The following is a 27367-nucleotide window of genomic DNA, read 5'->3' as shown; positions in this document are numbered from 1 at the left end:
AGGCCTACGCTTATAAAGTCCAACCAACCAATGCGTGCGGTGGCTCTCATTGCGCGCGTGGCAGGGCGGGAACCGAGAGAGAGCGCGAGAGAAGAGACAAGGGACAAGCCAACAGTCAGTATATTTATATCAGAAAAACCTTGTTGGGTGCCATACAACATCAAACGCTCGTTTAAGCGGATTTTTGCCCATCCACAACTTTCCGTTACATTTCAAAACGCCAAATTACTTAACGACTTGAGAACCCGACAGTCGCGCGGATCGTGTCTGTCAATTGGAAGCAGCGTTTGCCCCACTGTTGCCCATCCACTTACAATTAAGGAGACAAGACGAGGTAGGGTATGAAGTCACTTTTCCAACGAGGGCGTGTGCTGTTGTTTTGTAGTCTTGATGTTGTTGCATGCTGTTTTCTCATTATAAATGTGGTATTTTGGGAATGACATGCGTAATTGCTGGCTTTTACTTCAATTGCATCATCAGTCTAAGTAATGTAAACATTTAATAAACGGACTGTGGACATTTCAACAGCCATATGTTTTTTTGAAATGTGTAATGCGGTTTACGCATAGCAGAAGTGAACACAGACTTCAAAAAAATGAATTATTTTACGTATTATTAAATTAATGTTTGAATACACATTGCTGTACAGCGCCGTTGTTGAGGGTGTGTCCGAATTGCTTTGTGTGTCGTTGCCTCGTTAAATGACTATTTACATGACCTCTATACATCATTCATGTTATGTTTGCTGCAAATTATTATCTGAGCTATTTATTTGCATGATAATGATGAAATGAGAGGGGAAATGATGATGGCGCACGAGCGGATTCGAGATTAAATTCTGAGAGGGAAATGTATGGGGAAAAGTGGGGAAATGATATTTTAGTATGCATGCTGAAGGAAATCCACAGGTTGGGAGGGGTCCGGTGATGATGACCACGACTGAGCTCCGCGCGCACAACAGGTAGCTCGTTATCTTCGGCACTGATCGATACATTATAAACGAGAACGCAGAGTAAAAGTGCTTATTACGCGGCGCTCTGGAATGCTTGATTCTGATTGGTCAGTGGTTAAATATTTCTTAACAATGACCTTCATGACATCTCTACTCACAAATCAAAATAAGCATGTCAATTCATTTGGTAAGTACGTAGCATAGTCGTGTAATAATTCAGATAATGCACATTCACAAAACAAACCCTTTCAGAGTGATACAGTACAGTGTGATCATTATTATTTTGGAATCATGATTATCTAACTGAACATTATCCCTTAAAATGTCATTTTATTGGATTCAATAACAATTATATCTTGTGTCCTGCATACGGTTTTGATGACGTGCCCGAATACCATCGTGTTTTGATTTCTAAATAATGTCTGGGCAAGGATTTGTCCTGCAGGCAGCTGCCACTTTATACGCTACATCAGATGTTCTGCCCTTTGCCAAACAGTGATAGCCATCATTTTTAGTTTCTAGGTTACCATCACTATCTCTTGCAAAACTACAGCCAGCTTTCTGTACTAATAATCGTAATCACCTGACGAATACAGTTGCCATAGCAATATTTTTGCACCCTGGTAGAGGCGCGTCTGGCAGCGCGCCAATGAAACCTTTGTTGTCATGGATACATTTTACGCTCGTTGTGGTTGATCAAAGGCTTAAGGGTCTCACCTTAAATAGTCAACGATGACCTATTGTTCACCGCGAAATTATATTCTATAAACTGAAATCCTTGATCTGTTTCAATAAAGCTACAAGGCTAAGTATCCTATTGCTGAAATATGGTAATCAGGATTAGGATAATTATGGGTGACATTGCATATGACTGGTAGTGTATGAATCAAAAATCATATGAGCTTACAAAAAGGGAGAATGTACAACGCATTCAATATTGTTTTGCTGTCTTTTGTATAGGCCTACCATTTTCTGTCATCAACACCCCCGCAGGCATTTTAGTTTTTTTTTTCTTCCCTGCATCACATAATTTGTAAATGGAAAAATATGCAATTTAGCTAATCACAATGGTGCCAGATATTATTTTGCATATAAAACAGGAGGAGTGAAGGAAAGGGAAATAGGCATTCTAAACAGACGGCAAATATTAAAGGATATGAAATTGTGATACGTAATAATGTCATATTTTTAATGGAAAACAATGTTGAATGTAAATTAAAAAACAGTTGGCCAATAAATCAGTGAACTTTTTTTTTTATTAGTAAAAAGTTTGAGTCGCTTTAAACTTTACTTAAAAAGCAATAAAAAGATGTTCATAGAAATGATGCATAACATTTGATTATATATATATATATATATTTTTAATTGTTATTTATTTATTTATTTATTTATTTATTTTAAATATATTAAAAAACATTACAAAAATGTATAACAATACAGCTTAAATAATGCCAGGGGAGCAAGGAAAAATCAGACAGACAAATTAAGTATAAAATGTACATATAAACTAAAATTTATTACAATAATAGTGATGTATTTGGTGCAAAGAGGTGTGATGGCAACTTGAAGAATTAAAGATCCCATAACACTTAAATAAACAAAACAATATAAAATGAAATGTAAAACATTTGACACTGTTCATATATTCTCTGTCTTTAAATTCTTTGAATAATTCAATGGTCATGTGTCTACTTCTGATTGTACGTCTTCTGAATATATTGTATTATTTAAGTGTTATGTGATCTTTAATTCTTGATACTGCCATCATACCTCTTTGCACCACATATAACACTCTATTATTGTAGCATATTTCCCACAGCAACACATTCTACCTAAAATATACTATTGATGTTAATTGGCGTGAGAAGGTTCTCTGCTATGTGGTGTTTTTAGCGGGCCTAAAGGTGCATAAAACAGCGATAATTAGATGGGGAGAGAATCTGCTCCAGTTCTGGCAGAATAAAAGCGAGTAAACACTTGCACTCCTCTTACACCTAGTCATGAGAGCTCTCAGCCGGCGACAGGCTCTGTTGATAATATTATTCGCTCTCATTCATAGAGCGAGTCATATCATTGAGGTCAGATTCTCTCAGCATCCAACATACGATCTAACCTGTCACCATATCTTTAAGATAAATTATTCTGTTCAAAATGGAACGCTCAGTGTGGGACACTGAGCAGAGTACAACTCAAAACTAAAATGTAAATAATTTTTTTTTTTTTTTCTAAAAAACATAATCTAATGACTCTAACCATCTATCCTTTGTAGGTAGTTGTTTGTTTGTATTTGCTGCTTGTCAGAAAAGAAATCCATAATTCATATGACAGTCATTGGGAGTGAATTATGTTTCGTCTCATTCGCCAGCCATCCAAATAGAGCGACTGGCTTCCTTTTGTCCATCCAGGGAACACCGGAAATATCTGTTGTCGACAACATAGTCTGAATTGATTCTGAGGGTGATTAACATGGGTCAGCGACTGCCTGGGGAGGCATTTCTTGAAAGGATAAATGAATTGGCTGCATCAGTACTCTGCCATTTGTCTGCTGAGGAGAGGTTGTGTTTAATTAAAGCCTCGTGAAGGCATCCATGAGTGCACCAAATTACTTTATTCTTTCATTTTATTATTAGAATATGTGCATTGTTGTTGTATTTGTGTGAAGTGGAAGCTTCATTTTCAAGAAAGAATTATTGTGCTATAAAGCTCTTTCTGATTCTGATTCTTCTGCTGACTTGTTGCTTAAATGTATAGAGCAAGGGTTCGCAAACTTGCATGCTTCATGCTTAGCCTTTAGTAACGATGTAATTTGAGAGAACGAATAACGTGGAAGTCCTCATCACCAAATGAACCAAGCGAACCGAACTACAACACACACTACATACTGTACCAGTACACTGCTGACCAAAAATTAACAGTAAAGGTGCTTTCTGTAGTTCTGTGTATTTTGTTCTTCTTGTATTTTAAATAGCCACAATGGTGTTAGATGCTGTACTGTCATTTATTGACATAGATCAACATGATCATCTCTGAGTTTCAGAGAGTGGTCTACACAATTATTTCCTTGACCTCTCCATCAAAAAAGAAGCAAATATTTTTCTCAGTCTTCAAATATTTACACCTTATGTGTGTTTTTTTTTTTTTTTTTGTCTTTGTCAGTCTTTCTGTCTTCAGACCTTTTCTGCTTCTTCGGCCATACAGGTATAGATTCTCCCGTTGTCTCTGCTAGTAAAGCATGATAATTAGTGTCTAGGAAATTATTATAAGAGCAGTATTCATCTCATGTGAGTGCACACCATTCAGTTGTCTATTTAAAAAAAAAAAAAAAACGATTTATTATTGTATACAACTTTTTCAGAAACATAAAAATATCATCAGCATTAGCGTAATTTAACTTTTTATATGAACACTTTGAAAGGCTATCTGACAGAACACAGTAGTTTAAAGTTTTCTAAAATATTAACCATGACATGGAAAAACATTTCTGTCAAAATTGACCCATTTAACAAATTTACTTTGTTAGCGCATATTACTAGTCGTGTGGTGAAAAATAATCTGTGCAAGTTAATACACAGAAAATTGTTTGCCGTCGTAATCTTTAATCAAAGTCTGAAAAGGTACTTCCGGTCTGGAATGGCGTTCCTTCTCTGATGATGTAGGTTTGACGGCTTGGGTTGGGAAATGCTTAACCACTCCCCTCAAACCGTTAGTCTGTTATGAGCAGAGATGGAGAGGAGGAGCGCTGGAGTAAAACCATGCCCTCTGTTCAATATTCCTTTTCACTGGGAAATACGTTACAACACTGGAGAAAAGTCGTTTGCAACTTCTGGTTCACTCAGACTTTAACTACCCCACATAATCAGTGTTGTTGATGACATTCATAATTTGTGTGGGTGTGCAATGCATTCTTTAGTGTGACGGATATTGAAACACAAGTGTAAATGTTAGTGACTGCCAACAGGATGAGAAGAATCAATCTGATCTGACAGACATTGTCTGCTGTTTACAATATGCTAAAAGAAAATGCCCTGTTATAACATGACAAAACGTTTATAATAGCCTTTACTGATACTCCTGGTGTAGTCTGTCTTATGTTTAAGTAGATCAGTGATGCTTAATGATATTAAACTGGTTAAACAGAACAGCTTAACTATGTTGTTTTTATCGGCTCATTCCAAACACTCCTGCTCCTTGTAAATTCATTAAGTTTGGTATTGTCCATTAGCTGGCAGCAGTGCCTCTGGAATGGCTGACATGCTGATAAGACTCTGAAAAAAGACCAAGATAAGGGAGCTATTTACCAAGCTATGTTGTGTTAACATTATCAAACATATAGTTGTAGCTAGAGTCATTTGTCTCTTGATATAATTTGGGGGGGAAGCATGAGGTTATCCTAGATGGTATTTTTATGGTGCTACAGGATGATTTCCCAGATGTCCATCATTTCCTCGTGGTTCTGGCTCATGTGCTCCTTCTTCTGTTAGGACAGCTGGTAACTTAAAGGTAGAACATTGGTAAAATGTCGACATTAGTGAGTTCAACATTATGAGATTATATTGAATGTAGTTACTCTAGACCAGGGTTCCTCAAATCCAACCCTGGAGGACCACTGTCCTGCAGAGTTTAGCTCAAACCATGATAAAACTCGCTTACCTGCAATTTTCTAGTAACCTTGACTAGCTTGTTTAGGAATATTTGATTAGGGTTGGAACTAAACTCTGCAGGGCAGTGGCCCTCCTGGACCGGACTTGAGGAACCCTGCTCTAGACAGTCAGTCCAAACATTCATATCCTCTATATTCAGAATATTGTTCAACAAGTACAGTTTTCAGTGGTCATTCATAAACAAATATATGTGGTTTCTGCCTTCCGAACTTCCAGAGCACTATATTATTTCAACCCCTACCTAAGTTTGGGATTGTTTTAATTTGTTTTTATTAATCACACAATTCTCTTTAAAACATGTTTAATGTCAGCACTGTTACATTCATATTGTTTCGGGTTTAAACAGCCTTGTCTAGCAAATAGCACTGAAGTGCAGATGTCAGATGCGGTTGTCAGATTCACTTCTCAAATGCTCTGTCAGAGAGATCAAACATTTTAAGGAGAAAATGTCACAGTATAACAGAGTTGAACAGAACAGGGAAAGAGATTAGTAATTTAATTTAGAATTTAGATAATGTTACAATCGCATTTGACTTTACTGTTTTCTCGTTCTAGGCTGTGTTTACACTAGCAGAAGAAATCTGATTTTTTTTGCTCACTATATATATACACAGGGTGACAGGGAGGAACTGATTAAACTGATTAACAAGATAATTGAAGACACACAGCTGAACCAAAAGAACTAATGATGACGGTGACCATGGAAACAAAGGAGTGGCGGGGAACAGAACAAAAGAAACACAGAATGGTGTCCAGAAACAAACTGACATGTAACATTAGCCCCCCGGCCATGGCGGAGACGGCCCTTCAGGCGGCCAGGGCGAAACCGGCAGCTCAGGGGACCAGGGCGGAGCTGGCATTGAGGGTATATAGCTAGGGATGAGGCTCTGGAATGGCGGCAGCCACCTTGGGACGAGGCTCTGGAATGCCGGCGGCCACCTTGGGACAAGGCTTTGGAATGGTGGCGGCCACCTTGGGACAAAGCTCTGGAATGGCGGCGGCCACCTTGGGACGAGGCTCTGGAATGCCGGAGGCCACCTTGGGACAAAGCTCTGGAATGGCGACGGCCACCTTAGGACGAGGCTCTGGAATGGGCTCGAATGGAATGGGGTCGCTGTAAAGGCCTATGGTGAACGGGGACTCACAGACAGCCAACACCCACTCCAGAAATACCTCAAAGCTCTCTCGTGGTCCCACACCGGGCAGGCATGCCTCCGTCTCCACATTGAGGCCTGTGTGGAAAAAAAACACTCAATAAACGGTCGGGGAAGGAGGTAAGGCACGCCAGGTCGAGAAATGCCGCAGTGTGGGCCTCGAGAGAGAGCTGGTCCTGCTCTAGGCAAATCAATTGCACTGCTGGATCCATCTTTTCGGTTTCGGTCGGGTCTTCTGTTATGGTTCTGGTGTGATGAAGATTGCACACGGCGACAAAGAATATTTTTTTCCCACAATATACTTTCAAATGTAGTTTTAAACCAGACATCTGATATCCGGACATCTACATCTAAATTCGATTCACACTGGAAATCCAAGACAGCACAAGGTGAGGGACCAACATGTCATTGTCATTGTCAACATACCCTCTGGGTGCTATTCTAAGGGAACATGGTGTATCATATCATTTTTATGCAGACGATACCCAAATTTATATTCCAATCAAGAGAAACAACCCTGTAGCGATTAATTCTCTTCTGCTATGCTTAGAGGAGGTTAAAGCATGGCTAGCCCAAAATTTCCTCTTTCTAAATGAAGACAAGACTGAGGTCATTGTTTTCGGCCCAAATGAAAATTCTCAGTGTATAAGCCCTGATTTCTATCGGCTTTTAAATCCCCAGGGGTGAAGAACTTAGGCGTTCTTGTTGACCAGCCTTTAAAATTTGACAAACACATTTCATCTGTAATCAGTTCCAGTTTCTACCAACTTTGTCTACAGTCTAAAATCAAAGGCGTTCTCACTTCAAAAACTCCGGAAATGGCTGTTCATGCATTTATAACGTCTCGGCTAGATTACTGCAATTCCTTATATTGCGGTATATCAAGTTCTCAAATTGCTTGTCTTCAGTTAGTCCAAAATGCTGCGGCCAGACTTATTCATAAGTGTCGCAAATATGAACACATCTCTCCGATTCTCAAATCCCTACACTGGCTGCCAGTTCAACAGAGAATAGATTTTAAAATTCTACTTTGTGTTTTTAAATCTCTACATAACTTGGCTCCTGCCTATCTCTCTAAACTTGTTCATCCTTACACTCCATCCAGAAGCCTAAGATCCTACAACCAGGCTCTGCTGGTAGACCCTCGTGTTAGAATCAAGCGTAGAGGGGAGCTTGCATTTGCGGTGGTAGGGCCATGGCTCTGGAACACCCTGCCTCTAGAAATTAGAACAGCCCCTACCCTGTCTGTCTTCAAGTCTCTGTTAAAAACCTACCTGTTTTCTTTAGCATATTGATCTCTATTCTTAGGTTGGTTTTACTATTTTATATTTGAGTCTGATACTGTTTTGCCACTCCTGTTTTTCCATTCTATATTTGTGTCTGATACTGTTTTGCTACTCTGGTTTTAAGGTTGCTCTTAGCTTTGCTGCTTTTATTTGTGTTTTATGTGTTGTTATGCAGGTATTATTTTCTTATTATTTATCTGGTTGTTCTGTAAAGCACTTTGGTCAGTCTAGTGGCTGTTGTAAATGGGCTATATAAATAAAGTGAACTTGAAATATAACTTTTCTTAATTATGAAGCAGACGTGCTTGGATTTGCTCGCACAAAAACTGCTTCTTTTGTTGAGCCGGAAAGAGATTTCGCACACACAACATTCAGGAGCACAGAAACTTGTTTTAGCTGCTGTCCCATGAATTGTATAAATAAAATAACTTTGTTACTGAAAGCTACATTACTTTTCAGAAACATGGTGATAACGTTGCTGTTTTTAAGTAGCCTAATTAAACTCACAGCTTCACTATTGTCTTTATGAGTGAGTCAGTTTGTGCAAAGTGCTGATTAATACAGGGATCTGAACAAGTAATTGAATCATTCACACAAACAATTAATTTAAAGCATTCAGGAACAAAACACCATTATTTGTGTTACTCCATGTTGAAATGTGACTCTGTTTGGAACTATTTCCGTTGGCCGGAACTGTGTCTAAAATTTAAGAAAAATAATATTAACTTAATATTAATGGAACTGGTATGTAAAAGTAATTCAATCGCACAATCGCACTGCCTCCTTGTTCCATTTCATAGGTCTCTCAACACTGCAAATATCGCTATTGGGAACACCTTTGGTGTGGACGAATGTCTTAAGCCCTTATACCATCACGCCAATTTGATTGGGCAATAGCACTTAGCACTACCCTAAGAATACGTCACGTATGCTTCATATTAGTGTGCTGCGTGCTATTTCCTCAGATTTTATTCCTTCAGGATGCGAATTTTCTGTTGCCCGTAGGAAAGCGTGTTTGTCGTGTTCTTTGCTATAATTCAGAGCTGTTTTACCACTCCTCTCAAGCGGACATGATGAGTTTCAAGAAATGCATCGACCCGTGTGACAGGTTCATCGCAGGAGGAGACACTCATGACAGGTGCGTGCAATGTCTGGGTCTTAAAACATGCCCAGGCAGCACTTAACGGCTTATCTGACTGTCGTCACTGCGTTTGAGAGTTTTGCACTCTAGACTCACCTGCTTTCTGAGGAAAGAAGGCCTCAGAACCACTCTAAACCCCGCCTCTCCATTTCTGCGGTTGCCGAGGCGCCACACAAGATGGATGCTTGGGGTGACGATTATGAGCTCGAGCGCATGGAGAGCGAGCAGACGGAATTTTCGCCCTTTCTCTGTCTCTCCTCAAGCCGATTGCTTGTAGACGAACGCGGCTCGGACCCCATCGTTTTCATTCGTGATGATTTGCGGCCTACTCCAGAAGCTTGCAATGTGATTTCTTTTGGTTGTGGCCCGTTCGACGATGACGTTTGTCTACGTCGGCCTCTGATTCTGAGGAGCTTATAGGCTGTGATCTGATCTGTGTGGCTCTCTCCCTCCGGCCAGCCCGATCGGGAGATGAGACCGTTCCCTGTCGTAGAGATTCCTGTAAAGCAGTTTTTCGGAGGGTGCGGCCCCGGCCACTCTTAAAGTGTATGTGGCGGCCATTTCAGCAGAGCATGTACCAATAGGAGGTGTTTCCGTTGGACGTCACCTCCTGGTTTCTCGTTTTCTACAAGGGACGAGACGGCTTATGCCTTTCCACCCTGTACGAATTCCCTCTTGGGATTTAGCCATTGTTATGGAAGGTCTGGCAGGTCAGCCGTTCGAACCATTCTGTGTCAGAGAAGTTTTTGACTCTTAAGACAGTTCTTTTGGCGGCCCTTTCCTCTCTTAAGAGAATAGGGGACCTGCAGGCTCTTTCTGTCAGCCCTTCCTGTATAGACTTTGCCCCAGGGCTGGTTAAAGTCTTGATGCGTCCCAGGCCAGGATACGTTCCTAAGGTCCTGTCAACCCCTTTTCGTTCCCAGCAGGTGGTTTTGGAGGCTTTTTCTCGTCATGATTAGGAGACTGGGAGTGATGCACGGCCTCTCTGCCTTTGCCCAGTCAGGGCAGTAAAGGCCTATGTCGACCACTCAGCCCAGTCGCATAGATTGGAGCTATTGTTTGTGTGTTTTGGTGGTAAAAACAGAGGGGCTAGGAGACCTATGAAAGGGAAAGTCTCGGTTACATTTGTAACCTTTGTTCCCTGAGTAGGGAATGAGACACTGCAATGCCGGCCTTCACATACTTGAATAGTGCTTCCTTCGTCATGGAATCTGAGGAAATAGTGCGCAGCACACTAATATGAAGCATACGTGACGTATTCTTAGGGTGGTGCTAAGCGCTATGGCCAATTAAATTGGCGTGATGGTACACTCTAAAGGCCCTTTCACACTGGACGCGATTTTGACGCACGAATAATTCGCGCGATGGGTTTATTTTTTGATCAGCTGTTTGTGTAATGAGCGCTTCCACACCGAACGCGAATGTGCTGAGGCGAAAAAACGACTTTTATTTTTTTCGCTTCGATGTCGATTTTTTTTTTACTTTTGCGGCGACAGAATAGGCTTCAGCCAATTCACATACTACAAGGACAACGATTTGAAAGACAATGTGTGGCGTAGCATTGCCAACCAACCGGTTATCACGACTGTGAGTGTGTTGTGTGATAGTCCTGTGCTGTGTAGGCTAGCAGGCCAAACTACATTTGGGATAGAAAGCTAACACTATTATCGTCAAAGATAGAGACAGAGACCGTGTTTACTTTGAACACGTAACGTTAACAAAATGCAGTGAGACTATTTAGGGCTGCTTTTAGTAGGCTATACTATACATTCTTTGTGTGATATTTCTAGTCGAATGATTTTTAACTTACTTCGTGTGTTACATGTAATGTGTAGTTACATTACAAAACGCACTGTTGAAGACGCAAAAAAAAAAAAAAACTGCACATAAGCATACTCCCCTTCAGACTTTCTGTTCTGTAAGATTGGGTGCACCCAAAACCTTCTTTTCTGTCTTTTAAATAAAATGAAAAGCTCGTCTTCACTGGATGCTATGACTATGACTGGATGATGATGATGATGATGATGATGAAGTGTCCATGTTTTCTCAGCTGTCGGCGCGATTCGCGCGAAAGTTTTGGAATGTTGAAGCTCTCTGAACGTCACAGACGTCGCAAATTCGCGTCGCGGCTGATGTGAATGGTTTTGATGCGAACTATTCGCACACGAACTAATCGCTTTTTCGTTTCGCTTTTTCGTTACGCATCCGGTGTGAAAGGGCCTTAAAAACTCCTGGGTCAAAAATAACCCATAATGGGTTATTTTTGACCCAACTCCTGGCTTAAAAAGGGACCAACTAATTTATGGGTTATTTCAACTCAGAAAATTGGGTTATGCTTTTTGACCCAAATTCTGGGTTAAATACCTGACCCAAATGATGGGTTTAAAAAACCCAACATCTGGGTAGAAATAACCCAAAAATTAGTTGATCCTTTTTTAACCCAGGAGTTGGGTCAAAAATAACCTAACTTGGGTCACTATCCCAGTATGCCAGTAAAATGCTCACCTCTAAAATTCTCTGTCAGCTCAGACAGCTCAGCTCCCACTCAGTTAGCTTATCAGCGACAAAACTGTCCATTTCAAAATGACCTGGAGAAAACATAGCAATAAAGAGGTTAGCAACAATTTGAAGACTTGACCCGCTTAAATTTAACTCTCACTAACGTTACTTCAGCCAGTAGAGCACTGTATAATATGATAAGCACGGCGCAGTTGGTAAACATAACTCAACTATTGTGTTGCCTCGTCGCTCTGTAGCCGCTGCTATAGGGCTCGCACACCGGACGAGAAGCGGCGCGTCGCGTCTAGGACAACTTGAGGTATCGCTCACCGGACGTGCACTCTCTCAAGGGGCTCGCACACCGGACGAGAAGCGCAGCGCAGTGCCGCGTCTTTAAAATTCGAACACATAACGTTACACACCGGCGGCGCCATCCGGCGTCTGTCCGCGGCACCCAGCAACGGCTCAGGGCCGTGTTCAAAATCGCGTCCGGTGTGCGATAACGTTACCTCGAGTTGTCCAAGATGTTGTCCTGATAGCCGCGGCTACATGCCAACCACAGAATTACCATGGCTAACGCTAGTCTCAACGTAGCAACGTATTTTTTATTTATTTATTAGCAAATGGTGTTAAACTAGCAACAGGGACATGGACACAAAAAAGTTTACATTACATCAACACTGAAAATACTCTCTTACCTTGAATATAGATGAAGTTGCACCGATGAAGCACAGGCCAAAACGGATCGAGGGCAAAGCAACGGTTATTTCAAACGACTGTTGTGAGAAAATTCCAGAACAACTGCGGGCGGGCGAGAGAGAGAGAGAAAGCCAACCCAGAACATGGGTTACTCTTTGAAAAATAACCCAGAAACCCAAACAACCCATGAATTGGGTCAAAATATTAGCCCTATAACCCAGAAAATGGTTAGTCTCTGAAAAAATAACCCATAATTTTAACCCAACACAAATAACCCAGAAAATGGGTTGAAGAAATAACCCAGGAGTTTTTAGAGTGTATAAGGGCTATCTCAGGGACATTTTTCTGGTAATTTGTCAGAAACAGCCCAAGCTATTTCTAGTTCTAAAATGACTTTTTCAAATTTGAAACAGTTTATCTTTTGAAAATTGCGAACTAGTGACAGATTCATTATACGTGTAGAGTAGTTGTGAAGTTTCACATACAAGGGTCTTTGGGACGTTCCTTGGGTTTTCCTTAGATATTTGCTTAGGTTACTTGTCTGTTGAACTGTCGTTATTGTGTTACATTGCACACTAAACTGAGTTAAGTGAGTGTAGTGTGAATTAGTTCAGTATCTCAGTAAATTTCAACAGTTCTTAGACCTGGCAACACCATTTTCTCAGAATGCCCCGGTTCCCTTTCACAGGTTGATCATGACACCATTTTGAGATGATGATGATGATGCCCTACTTAACACCAGGGTGGCGATGGCACGATTGGCTTTTAAGGGTAGAGAAACAGAAGGGGCGTTTGGCATTTTTAGAATTAAAACAAGCATTTTTCTTTTCTGTTAAGCCGTATGGCAACACGATTGAACAAATATTTTAAAAAAATTTGGCCTACTCTCTGACAATGACTTGAAGACTTTTGTTTGTGAACATTGACCGTTTCTGTTTTTCTAGTTATATTTTAGTTTCTTTTTTTACGGCTTGTCTATTAAAGGAACAAGAACTGTCATACGCTGGAGAGATGAATAGATTTTCATAAGTTTGGAAAGCTCAATGACTGTGTTGTGATTTGGCAAATGATCTGTCCTTCTGAAAATATTGTTCCTGTGACACAATCCATTTCTTGAAACACCCAGAGAAGTATAGGATAAATGTCCTTCCTGTGGTCAAGGGCAGTTAATCTCTACCCTGTGTCATTTTCTTGCTGATGGCTCTCCAATGCTTAATGTCCTAGTAAATGACACTGCTCTGATCTGGTCCCTGAAAGCTGTCATGGGGATTGTGGGACTGCTGGCAGAACCCAGCAATGTCCTGTCCATGACATAATGAACAAATGACTTTGTCCTCCTATAACAAATGTTAGTACAGCACTCACTGACAGAAAGTCAAATAACTGAGAAAAAAGTAAAAGGAAAGACAGATAGAAGACAGTAAGACTCTAAAGGCCCGTACACACTGGGACAAATATCGGCGCGCGTTATTCGCCAGCGTTTTTCAATGCGTTTTTTGTGTGCTCACCCAAGCGATTTTCGCTGACGATGAGCCGAGTGAACATGCAAATTCATTCCCTGACATTAGATGGCGCTTAATACCACTCCATAACAGTTCTCTTTTATCAAGATTTTTGTAGTCGCTGTCGCGTTTGTCATAGTTCTTTATGTTCCGACACCAACGAGACCAGCAGCTCTACATTCATCTTGCCTTGCATCTTCCTCGTCTTATTTCTTCCCGGCAGTGTTTAGACGCTACTCGGCATATATCTTCTTCGCCGTTACGTATGTGTGCTCGGCAAGACCGTTTTGTGTTTGAGCGCCCCCAAGTTGTGTTTTACTGTAACTTCAGAAGCTCCAGACACGTGAGCAAAAGCGCCAATCTCATTGGTCGGATAGTTTTTGACACGGCGCGTCAAACCAAAAAAACGAACCCGAGGCGTTTTTTAAAAAATTCCGCTTTTACACGTGGCGTTTTTCGCGTCGGTGTCCACACTCACATTGGCGCCCTTTGTTTAGTCATGAGGCGTTAAACGTCGGCGAATATCGTGCGCGAAAATCGTCCCGGTGTGAACAGGCCTTAAGACTCTCATTTTGAAGGCATTGTAGACCTTTACATGAGTTTATTACATGGCTTGGCTGAATTCCAATGTAGAATGCAGTCTGTTATTTCTTGATAACAGACCGCTGCAAACTATCACAGACCGTTGCCATGAAAAACAGAGCGTTGCTATGGACGCGGAACGGACTATTTTCTTTAGCGGAAGCAATACAATAGTTTTTAAATCAATAAAGTCCTTTTTAAATCAATAGTGTCAAATTATTTATTTTGTAGGTAGCCATGTAATAAGCGGGATAATGTACAGCGAGGCGGTTGTTATAGCGAATAACAACCCCTTCAGGCTGATTCAAGACCCCTCCGCTTCACGTTGGGGTCCTGTTCAGCCTGCCGGGGTTGTTATTCGCTATAACAACCGCCTCGCTATACATTATCCCTTACATATCCATCTGTATATGTATACAATATGTATTATTTGAGCATGAGGCAGTTTGATAAATTTGTATGTGATTACAATGTGATTAGTTCTTGCATTTTGCATGAGATACCTATATACAGTATACATACACACACACAAAAAGGGATACATAGCCCATGTATTTGTATCTATATATATATATGGCTAATTAATTACAAAGAATTATAATAAATTATGAATATATAGATAAGCTAGATCAGTTTTCAGAATAACATTTAACAGAATTAATTTCACATCGACTAATCTGTTCGTCAACCGAACCGATACAATCTTCTTATCAACTCTCAAGAAAGATTCTTCTTCTTATCAACTCTCAAGAAAGGTTATTCTTCTGGTCATGAAGAATAACTTTTCTGTTCTATTAGATTGCTAACTAAAGTACCCAACCGTATAAGAGCTTGTAGCTTAAGATCACACATTTAAGAGACTTTGGTCGATGAGCAGCAGACAGAGACAATCAAGTGTATAATGGGTTTTAATAAATGAAACTATGAATACATATGACTGACTACACTTAATAAATACTATGACTTAAACAAATAATACATATAAACAGAAAAACGAAAAGTAAAGAAAGAGAGAGCAGATCACAGAATGGCAAATATCACAAAAAGTTAACCTTTGAGAGCCAGCAAAGAATCAAATCACCTTAAAGCGCAAACAATCTTAAACGTGTCTAAATATAGAAATAATACTGGCATGGATATTTGGTGCTGAGGAAGAATGCGTGTGTGTGTAGATCCTCAGTGTGTCCGTGAGCTTGAAGCATTCTTCCGGAGAGCGCGTCGTTCGCGGGAAGTTTAAAAGGTTTACTTGAAAGCAAAGTTGCCGCAAAATCAGGGAAAGTCTGTTTCACCCGGAGATGGAAATGAATGAGCACGGACGAAAGACTAAAACAAGGCAAGACCAAAACACAAGACAAAGCTAAGACTAGAGAACAAAAAGTAAGCTAGAGACCTTTGTCATCGTCCTTTAAGGAAAACTTAGTCCACACCTATTTTGGGTGAAATGACCAATAGTAGTTAGAAAATTTTTAGCGGAAGACAGATTCTTTGTCTCCTTCTGACAGCCTAAGCATGTTTTATGATGGTGTCATAATTGGTCGTTTTTACTCCAAAGGATGGCAAACATAGTATAATAATCGTAACCTACTATATATTTAGCAAAGGCAAACCGAGAGGTTTAATTGGGTACCAAGAAAGATAGGTCTGAAGGATACAAAAGTAGAGATCCGTCCTTACACTTGAATATAAGAACTTAGAGTTCAACTAACACAACTAAAGTCATAACCAGGCTAATATAAGGGTGGGGAACATGCATACACACAGGAATATATCATATACATTCTGGAATGACTTATGAGTTAAATGGAGAGAATGTTTGTGTATGTATATTGGTTTGTCTCTCAGATGTCCGTCCATGCCCCATGGTCTTCGTACCTACTGTGGGAGGGAAGTTGAGTTGACTAAGATCTTTTTATAAGCTTACGTATGAGTTTGGAGGTGTTTCTGTTTAGCATGGCAGTTTGATCCAGACTGATCCAGGGGCAATTTGATCCAGACTCATCGGCACTAGGCCTGTTATTTACATGAAGAAGTCCAAAAGGTTAAAAGCTTTCTGAAGCTTAGAACAAATAAGTCATTGTGATTTCACCCAGATGCTACAGTAATGTGACAAATTAAAATCGAAATCTCGTACAAAGTGTGATTTAAAAAGTCAGTCATGCTACTAACTGTGACCTGCAGAAGTTAGTGTAAATGTAAGGGAGGCGCACAGGACCCTATATCATTTCATAAAGATGATGTCATGTCTCTGACTTTTCTCACACTGAACTTGCCACCTGTAACTATCAGGTTTGTGTATATGTATTATTGGTATTGTAGTATATGATCTATGAGGTGAATTTCAAATATGCTGCTATTTTGAAATTTTATATTCATCAAAGAATCCTGAAAAAAAATGTCCCACAAAAACATTAAGCAGCACAACTGTTTTCAACATTGATTATAATATTAGCATATAAGAATGATTTCTGAAGGATCGTGTGACCCTGAAGACTGGGTTAATGACGCTGAAAATTAATATTTGCCATCATATGAATAATTACATTTTAATTTTATTGTAATATTTCCCAATACTATATGGTTTTTACTGTGTTTTTGACCAAATGAATGCACCCTTTGTAAGCCTAAGAGACTTCTTTCAAAAACATAAAAAAATCGTACCAAGTCCAAACTTTTGAACGTGTTGTTATATGTATATTTTATATGCCTTCAACCTGATACCAAATTACGCACAATGTGGTATAAGACTGTAGTCATCTGGGCACCAAACACTGTTACGCAACATTATTAGCCCAGACATAAAATGGCACACACACATACACACACACCGTGTTTATTCAGTGAACTCTGAGAAAATATTTCAAAAACCACAAGATGTGTATCTGTGATTTGTGAGGCTAGGGAATCTAAATTTAACCTGATGGTGCTGTCAGGCTCTTTCAATATTGCATAGGTACAATGACAGTATACCACTCTAGGACAGGACATAATCTTGATTCTGAATACTGTGAGATCTTTCCAGTCTCTCTGAATGTGGTAAACCTGTAACCCACTAACACCAATTCTCACTCCATTTACTATTTCTCTCTCTCTCTTTCTCTCTTCCCATTGCAGTTGTCATGGAAACTGTTCTGGTCTTCCTTTTTTCCCTCCTAGTCTATGTGGCGGGTAAGTGCCCCCTCCATCACACTCCAGTCTCCCTTTGTCCAGTGGGATCGGAAAGAGCTGGAAGAGGATGGGGAAAAAGCCATGACATGATGAAACATTAGCACCATCCTAGAGTTCTTAACTGAGAATTTGATCAGTGACCTTTCCTATACTGGGAGTGTGTGTGTGCACTCTATAGTTCTTCAGTAGACTGATTGAAAGCTTCATGTTTATACGTGTTTTACATGTCTGTGAATTGCCGTCCTGCTTTTGCCAAACAAACTTAATTTGTGAAATGAGAGCATCCATTTAATCCATCTCAGTCCTCTGAGAGACTCCACCCTACCCACAATTACGCCACATGAAACCACCAGAACATGTGCACGAGGTTCATTCTCACACACACAGCTCTCTAACTGGTAAAACATTTATCCTTTATCTCTGTCAACAAACCCGCCACCCATTGCTGAGTGCACTGATGACTGTCAGACTGATTTTCATCTGGTTATCTTTCACACTGCAACCACAAGGTTCATTCCCTCTTAATTCCTTTCTTTCCTTCCTTCCTCCATTTCCATTCATTAATTTCATTGTTTCTTATTTTTTCTTCTTTCCTTAATTTTTCCTCCCTTCTTTCATCAATTCCTTATGCCATTCCTTCACTAGGTGCGTTTCCATTACAGATTTGCGCAAAACTTTTGCGTTTTTTTTTTTTTTTTTTTGAATGTCGACTAAAAACTATTGTGATATGACAGCGTTTCCATTAACCGATGTTATGTGACTAAAACTTCATTTTTTCCTCTCGCGATAAGTAAAATCATTCCAAAAACCATGGCAACGGACGTTGGTAGGTTTATGTACTATATCCCAGCCACTGCACTAGCCGTTATTATTAATCGAAGGAGATGTATGTGTGTTTTCAAAGCATTAATGGTAAGGAACGACCCTTATTATACTTATGAGCGGCACATATGAGCTGTTTCTGGGTGTTTCTCCCTCATTTCTGCTTCGAGGTCTTGATTGTGGCATTTATTTGAGGTTTAGAATCCATTATTCCTGTAATTCTTTTGTCTATATGAATTTAATAAAGAACTCTGTTTAGTATTCTGTCCAAACATACCGCGTCATCTACGTCAGGTGACCTGTAAATGCGCAAAAACTGTTTCCAATGCAGTTTTGCGAAATATTTCTTTTTCGAATTGCCTGAAAAAACACCTCATGCGAGCGTAAAAACGTTTTTGCGATAAATGGGAGTTTTTGCGAAATTGACGTTTTTCCATTGGGCGTATTTTCAATTCGCAATTTCAGTTTGCGCAATTTGTAGGGTAATGGAAAGTGGCTAGTGTCTCTTTTTAATTGCCACTTTCTTACATTAAAAACTGTACATTTGAAAAAATGAAAATTTTTGAAAATTTTTCCTGTAAATAAACTCTATCCCCTTTCAGTGAGCAGTTTTTAACTCTTTCCCTGCCTATGTTTTTGAAAAACTTTGCCAGCATTTTTGATCATTTTCACAAACGATTCATGGTCCCCAGAATATTTTGTTGTATGAATATCTGAGTATATCAAAAGAAAGAACAGACCATCTGCTTTAGACCCTCTGCTATTCTAGCTTCATGCATTCCTTTTTATTAACACTTTTATTAACAATTTGGGTAAGTTTCATGAAAAAAGCAACATTTTGAGCAAAGAGCTTAAAAAAAATGGCCGGATGGCATTCAGAACGATGGTCAAAACATAGATGGAGTAGATCGAGTCCATCAACACCCCCAAAGTTTCACAGCCCTGTACCTCGTCCTGGGTCGACATTTCGTTCAGGCAGTTTTAATTTAGACACTCTAAAAATTGCTTGGTTGTTTAAACCCAACTTTGGGTCAAATATGGACAAACCCATCCATTGGGTTAAATTTTTTAATAAAATTTTTAACCGAACGTTTGGGTTTGTCTAGCCTGGATGCCAGCCGAACTTAGCCCCGCCCACAACATTTTTGGTCGGGAAGTTTGGTCTGGACTTGATTCGTTGTGGAGCCATTATGCTCGAACAAGGGCTCTTCGGACCAATCAAATTGTCACGGCAGGCTTTCTACGATGATAGACAGATGATCAGCAGTAACGTAATCATCCACGTCACCAAAGAGCGCTTGGGTTGAATTTGTTTAGAACAAAGATGACTGCCGCTGGAGAATTGAGATTTCACGAGTTCACACTTACAAATAAGTCAGATGGGTCGGTATTCGGCCCGAACCCAAAATATCAATATAAGTTATCTCCTTCAGAACTTTATATGATTGGTCCAAGTAAGCTTCTTATGTCAGTGCATTCTGACTTTGCACATCTGTATGTATATATCATCAAAATGCTAATTTACTGGTAATATTATTTCTCATCTTGGAAAACAGACTGAATTAAAAAAATATCCTTTTGAATATTCACACATGATCTAAAAATTGTAAATTTACCGATAATTTTCCAACAAATGTTCAAGGGTCATTCCTTCCAATTTTTTTCCTTCATTGTTTCTTCCTTCCCTTTATTCTTTTCTTCCTTCCACATTATTCCTTTTTACCTTCCATACTTACTTCCTTAATTTTTCCTTCTTTGTTTCTTCCTTACCTTCATTATCCCCTTCATTGTTCCTTCCTTTCTTATTTATTTCCTTCACTGACCATTCCTTCCCTCCATGTTTCTTCCTCCCTGCATCCTTCCTTCCTTCCTTCCTTCCTTCCTTCGTAATTTTCCATCAACCTTTTTTGTCTGTCCCTTTTCACTTTTCCTTCAGGTATCTCTCATGTACAGTGTATTATACATTTAGCCTTTCTGTTTCCACTTCCCCTCTTTTCATTGACGTTTTGTTTTGTTTTGTAACATTCCTGAACTTGCTCTCCCCCTTTCAACTCTTATCTGAAGATAATTACAGATTATAGAGCACTATGCTGTACATCCCTATACAATTTTTAAATATGTTGACAGATTGAAATTTGTGAGTCGAATTAAATAATCAGCAGAACCTTTACAAAAGGGAGGCAGAGTAGTAATATCCATCCTATAAATAAGTCCACCTGTCAAATTATCCACTGCCACCTATCAGATGTCATATTAAGAGACTTTTTAATGGACTGTGGTGAAGATGCATCTGATGTCAGGCTTGTCAATAAGCTTAAAGACATTATTTTCATTCATTTAAAAGCTCATTTGATGGTGATTCTGGCTAGTTTACGATCAACTACATTGTGACATACAGCATAAGTTAACACAATATTAAAAGCATGAAACATTTAAAAATATATATTTTAGTATTACAGTAAAGGCAAATCAGAAAGATGTTAATCTTTATGGATTTTCTTTCATGTCTCACAGGCATCAATTTAGTCCAATGCATTTCTTAGAGTTTAATATACAGCAAATTGTATTGACCCTGTCAAAAACCCTCTTATTGTGCCTGAATCGTGCACATTTATTAAGCAATGTCATATTTTTGCCAGTATTGCATCTTAGCTTTGGGCACTCTGATCTTTCTCACAAACAAAACCCTCCACAAACAAATAACAAAATGGAACACTCTTGCTTTAGGTATTGAATGTTTTAGTGTACATAAACATGCATACTAATGATTCCTCTCTGTTTTTCTCTTTTCACATCACTAATTCTGCTCTCTGCTATGATCTTAGCTTCGTCTGACTCTGCTGCCCAAGGCAAGTTATTACTGTTTTACCGTGTGTGTGTGTATATATATATATAAATATTATACATTTTTTGTCTAATTTCTAATTGTTTTCCATCAGATGGAAAAGAGAAGGAAATTAACGCATTTGTATACGGTAAGAATCAATACTTTTGAGAACATTTAACCTCTTTATTGCCCAGTGGTGTTGGGGAAGTTCCTTTTAAAAGTAATTTTTTACAGTATTGCATTACTCCCTAAAAAAGTAACTGATTGCGATACTTACTTTTTCTGGAAAGTAATGTTACAGTACTATTGCATTACTTTTTGTCACCTGGGTTGGGCTTGCTTGTTGTTGTTTTTTAATAACAATAAACAAAAGTTCTATTTTTGTCAAATGTAAAGGTCACACCAAAAGTGAATCTTAACCTGGTAAATAAAGTAACTTGCCTAGTTATTTTAAAAAGTAACTCGGATGTTTTGTTTTGAATTTAAAAGTAATGCGTTACTTGGAAAAAAGTAATCTGATTATTCATCATTGGCTGCCCAGACATCAACAACCACTTCAAAACACTTCACAGGTTTGGCCTCTTTTAGAGAGTGGCTAGAGGCAAGTCACTTCTGAGCGAGGCCACAATTACAACATCACGCCAAGAGTTAGCTTGAGGCAAAAACCTGCATTCTGAAGACATTAGAGTTAAGCTCTTTGGCCTGCAAGCTGGTGCTATGTTTGACACAAACTAAATTCATCTTAATGCCCAGGATGGATGGTGGTAACTCAGAGTTTAAAGATACAATTAAACAAGGTAACTTAATCCCAGATTGCTCTAGGGGTTTTCCTTGGAAAAATCTATCTATCTATCTATCTATCTATCTATCTATCTATCTATCTATCTATCTATCTATCTATCTATCTATCTATCTGTCTGTCTGTCTGTCTGTCTGTCTGTCTGTCTGTCTGTCTGTCAAACTATCTATCTATCTATCTATCTATCTATCTATCTATCTATCTATCTATCTATCTATCTATCTATCTATCTATCTATCTATCTGTTTGTCTGTCTATATATCTGTCTGTATGTTTGTCTATCTGTCTGTCTCTGTCTGTCTGTCTGTCTGTCTTTCTGTCTGTCTGTCTGTCTGTCTGTCTGTCTATCTATCTACAGTGGGGAGAACAAGTATTTGATACACTGCTGATTTTGCAGGTTTTCCCACTTACAAAGCATGTAGAAGTCTGTAATTTTTATCAAAAGTACTTTTCAACTGTGAGAGACAGAATCTAAAACAAAAATCCAGAAAATCACATTGTATGATTTAATAGTCAAAAGTAATTAATTTGCATTTTATTGCATGACATAAGTATTTGATACATCAGAAAAGCAGAACTTAATATTTGGTACAGAAACCTTTGTTTGCAATTACAGAGATCATACGTTTCCTGTAGTTCTTGACCAGGTTTGCACACACTGCAGCAGGGATTTTGGCCCACTCCTCCATACAGACCTTCTCCAGATCCTTCAGGTTTCAGGGCTGTCGCTGGGCAATACACACTTTCAGCTCCCTCCAAATATTTTCTATTGGGTTCAGGTCTGGAGACTGGCTAGGCCACTCCAGGGCCTTGAGATGCTTCTTATGGAGCCACTCCTTAGTTGCCCTGGCTGTGTGTTTCGGGTCGTTGTCATGCTGGAAGACCCATCTACGACTTGCTGAGGGAAGGAGGTTGTTGGCCAAGATCTTGCGATACGGTGCAGTCGTCCTGTCCCCTTTGCAGAAAAGCATCCACAAAGAATGATGTTTCCACCTCCATGCTTCACGGTTGGGATGGTGTTCATGGGGTTGTACTCATCCTTCTTCTTCCTCCAAACATGGCGAGTGGAGTTTAGACCAAAAAGCTCTATTTTTGTCTCATCAGACCACATGACCTTCTCCCATTCCTCCTCTGGATCATCCAGATGGTCATTGGCAAACTTCATCCTGCGCTGCAGGATTTTTATCCATGACGGCGTAGTGTATTACTAATGGTTTTCTTTGAGACTGTGGTCCCAGCTCTCTTCAGGTCATTGACCAGGTCCTGCCGTGTAGTTCTGGGCTGATCCCTCACCTTCCTCATGATCATTGATGCCCCACGAGTTGAGATCTTGCATGGTGCCCCAGACTGAGGGAGATTGACCGTCATCTTGAACTTCTTCCATTTTCTAATAATTGCGCCAACAGTTGTTGCCTTCTCACCAAGCTGCTTGCCTATTGTCCTGTAGCCCATCCCAGCCTTGTGCAGGTCTACAATTTTATCCCCGATGTCCTTACCCAGCTCTCTGGTCTTGGCCATTGTGGAGAGGTTGGAGTCTGTTTGATTGAGTGTGTGTGGACAGGTATTTTTTATACAGGTAACAAGTTCAAACAGGTGCAGTTAATAAAGGTAATGAGTGGAGAACAGGAGGGCTTCTTAAAGAAAAACTAACAGGTCTGTGAGAGCCGGAATTCTTACTGGTTGGTATGTGATCAAATTCTTATGTCATGCAATAAAATGCAAATTAATTATTTAAAAATCATACAATGTGATTTTCTGGATTTTAGATTCAGTCTCTCACAGTTGAAGTGTACCTATGATAAAAATGACAGACCTCTACATGCTTTGTAAGTAGGAAAACCTGCAAAATCGGCAGTGTATCAAATTCTTGTTCTCCCCACTGTATCTATCTGTCTGCCTGTCCGTCTGTCAAATCAAAATTGACCCTATTTACTCTCTTAATGCACATTCCAGGCTTTGTTTTTCAATTTATCGGTGCATGTTTTTCCAAATAAAAAGAGTGTACACAAAAAAGTGTTCACAATTTTTTACCCTTGAATATCCTGTGACACTCGAGAATATCACAAGTAAACAGGTTTGCAAACTGCAAATCACATTTTTTTCACATAAGCTTGAGTCTTTCTTGAAAGATTACTTCAAAAATAAAAAATAAACTTTATTTCTTAACCAGACTATGAGAGTTTGAGGATCTGCGGTTTGGCGTTTGCTGTGGTGCTGTTCGCTCTCGGAATGCTCCTTATTCTCAGTAAGAAGCATCTTTTTTTATTTGTTATTATTAAGTCATAACTCATCATCTTCATTCAGAAGCTAAATCACTCAGAAAGTACTGTAAAACAAAAGAGATCAGAGTGCAATAGCTAAACTGAGCTGCCTCACGGATATTAATAATACAGCAGTGCTTTTATTCAACTGAGGATGAGAAGTTTAACATGTAATTAGACACATGAGTATATTTCACTCTCAGGGCAGAAATATAAATGAAGACACACTCACTTATCAATATTTCATGCAGGTTTCAATGATCACATTAGTATGGGATTAATATCCCTATTCCATATTATCCCAGTCATTATCACAAAATAAATCCCTCCAGGTTGTTTGTAAAGTTTGCCATTCCTTCATTTGTTCTAAATGGTTTTGCATGTGTGCACCCTGCAGGCCGCAGATGCCGATGCAGTCTCAAACAGAAGCCCAGGTAAGTCTCACCCAGCCTCTATGATATTCTGACAAACGTTTAACACCACCAGTTATAATTCTCTCTATACTTCATATTGTCTCAGAGCTCCAGGAGATGAAGAAGCTCAAGCAGAGAACATCATTGTCTCCAAGGGTAAGATTTACCATCTTTTGTAATATATATTGGCCATCGTTTGATTGAACATTTTTGACTACTGTTCCTCTGTTATTCTTCTTTGTAAAGACAAGGAGACTCCTAAAGCAGAGAACTGAAACATACCAGGTACAGCTACTTTCCATATGAGTCTCATTATAGAATCAGAAATGATGTTCTAAGATATGATGTTCTAAAATGGGTTCTAAGAACATTTTGCTAAGTTATGAAAAACTGAATTTTCTCAGAACGTTTTTCAACAAGGAACCAGTATAATGTTTTGATCAACATGACATTAGCGACTGATAATGTAGGACACTTGCACATAATCAATATTATGAATGTACCAAAGCAATTGCAATTTGTTCAAAAGAATGAGAAATTGATTTTATGATGTGCACAAGTGACTAGATGATGTGGAGGTTGAACAAGAAGCACCAAAGCAGCTGAGAAAAACTGTAACTTTGAGCAAATGTTGTATTAATGTTACTGAAATTAAACTTTTTCATAACCTTGATAGAACCTCAGTCAGCCAAAGTCCTCAGAACGTTCCCTGTTAGCTGAGTATGTGATGTCTGCTTTATTTCTTCCCAGTATTGTTGAACACATAGCCGTGGCTGAACGACTTCACTGATGCTGAGGATGGTGATGATGATGATGAAGATGATTCCAGACCATGGCTATGAGAGGAGAGAGAGGAGACAGGGATTTGTGGGGGAGGAGACTATAACCAGGATTTTTAATGGGCCAGTGTCTTGTATGTAGACCTCTAGTCCTGTCACGTGAACAGTAACTGTATCCGTCTTTCCGTCTGTGCCCTTTTGCGACAGTCCGTCTTGAGTGAGTTGTTTTAGCAAAACTAGCCACTTTCTGCAGATCATTCTTAACGTTTCTGGCTCCTCCCCAACTGAACTTGTGCGTGTGGTTTAAAGGAACAGTTCACCCAAAAATTTCGTTCCAAACCTGTATGCAATTTTTTTTTTTTTTACGTTGAACACAAAAGGAAACAAAAGATTATCTATGTAGCCCTTATTATATAATGACTAAATCTAAAAAAGGACAAAAATACACCATAGTTTTAATTTTTGGATGAACTGTCTCTTTAATAATTTTGTTTCAACGTCTAATATTATATTATTGTTATAATTTTGTTTTAAACAGTTAAGCACTTTTACTGTTATTGGTGGTGTGACCACTTGTTATTGTCATTTGTGTCCCACCTGCTGTCTTTTCTTGTAGATTGTATAGATTATAAGCAGACATATTTAAATACACTTAAGTATTCAATATAAGTATTGATTCACATCTGATGCAGAATATATATTTGAATATACAGCGTATGCACGTGTGTTTGCCATTGGATAGATACTGTAGAGCATATATGAATGCGTGCCCGCATTCGTGGGCACCTCCTTCCGACAATCTTTCCATCATTCTACACAGATCAAGCACAAAAACAAAACAGTAAAAACCACTGTACCACAAGGGGCGCCATACCGCTGTCCTCAGATCAGCTGCAACACTGCCGGGCTCAACGCCCTCATTCGGACCCACAGTCTAAACATCTGCGGCCTGAGAACGAGACCGCAGGAGAAGATCACTTCACCATAGTGCCGCTAACCTGTGTCATTTACCTTTTCATCACACGTCTTCTGTAGCTTATGCATTCTCTTTCTTAAAGGGAAAGTGCAGTCAAAAATCATGCTGATTGAAAATGATTTTCTTTATGTAGAACACAAAAGGAGACATTTTGCAGAATGTTCATGTAGCGCTTTTCCATTCAAGAAAGTTTTAACATGAATACTGGCATATGCATAAACACATGGCCTTTCAAAATGTACTCCATTTGATATATGTGTGTGAACACAAGCGTCAACACGTGCGCTAGAATTTCGTCCTTGTTGTGCTGACATTTCAAAGCTAAGGTGAATGCAAAGGTGATCATTTTGTAATTTGAAATCACATGACAGTGAGTAAACAATAACAGAATATTGATTATTTGGTGAAATATCTCTTTAATATCACTCATATTTATAAACACTGTTCAATGGGACCAAAATGTCGGCGTCTAAAGAGACCAACCTTCGCATTTGTGTGCGTCTGCGTACGTGAGTGTGTTGTTCCACACATCACTTGTGCTGAGTTCTAAAAAAATGTAGGCTAAGTTCATAAAGAGAGAAGCGTTTCACAGAATATTAATCACATGTAGCTGTTCAAGAACACAGTCTAACGCTACAGATGCTTCGCTATTAGAGAGGAATGTTAAACATATTCGTCTCATATCTGTGCAGCTACTGTGTATGGCCGCTCTTTGTGCTCCGAAATAAATAAAGTCTTTGTCTGACACAGCCATCAGTGTGTAGATTCTTTCTCTATCTCCGAACAGAGACGCCAAGCATCAGTCAATATCTCCTTTTCTTCTCGCTCCTTTAAAAAAGGTCATCCATC

General features: G+C 39.3%; 1 protein-coding gene across 1 annotated transcript; it reads left to right on the top strand.

Annotated features, from left to right (window-relative positions):
* Positions 1-47: 47 nt before the first annotated feature.
* On the top strand, positions 48-27270 carry fxyd6 (FXYD domain containing ion transport regulator 6). The gene is made up of 9 exons (XM_081369687.1): positions 48-334; positions 17588-17641; positions 21289-21312; positions 21403-21438; positions 24260-24334; positions 24748-24784; positions 24870-24919; positions 25010-25048; positions 25514-27270. The coding sequence occupies exons 2-8, from the start codon at positions 17593-17595 to the stop codon at positions 25036-25038; spliced, it is 300 nt and encodes a 99-aa protein (XP_081225813.1). The 5' UTR covers positions 48-334; positions 17588-17592; the 3' UTR covers positions 25039-25048; positions 25514-27270.
* Positions 27271-27367: the final 97 nt, after the last annotated feature.

Source organism: Scardinius erythrophthalmus (genome assembly GCF_964197995.2).
Source record: "Scardinius erythrophthalmus genome assembly, chromosome: 7".
Taxonomy (NCBI): Eukaryota; Metazoa; Chordata; class Actinopteri; order Cypriniformes; family Leuciscidae; genus Scardinius; species Scardinius erythrophthalmus.
The sequence above is the reverse complement of the archived record's forward strand: the minus strand, read 5'-3'. Positions and strand labels throughout refer to the sequence as shown.

What these genes read in the sequence shown, in the direction of transcription:
- fxyd6 (XM_081369687.1), top strand. Translation starts at nt 17,593, where the DNA reads ATGGAAACTGTTCTGGTCTTCCTTTTTTCCCTCCTAGTCTATGTGGCG. An exon ending in AGTCTCAAACAGAAGCCCAG is followed by an intron (nt 24,785 to 24,869) that starts GTAAGTCTCACC and finishes ATATTGTCTCAG; the next exon opens with AGCTCCAGGAGATGAAGAAG. An exon ending in GAACATCATTGTCTCCAAGG is followed by an intron (nt 24,920 to 25,009) that starts GTAAGATTTACC and finishes TTCTTTGTAAAG; the next exon opens with ACAAGGAGACTCCTAAAGCA.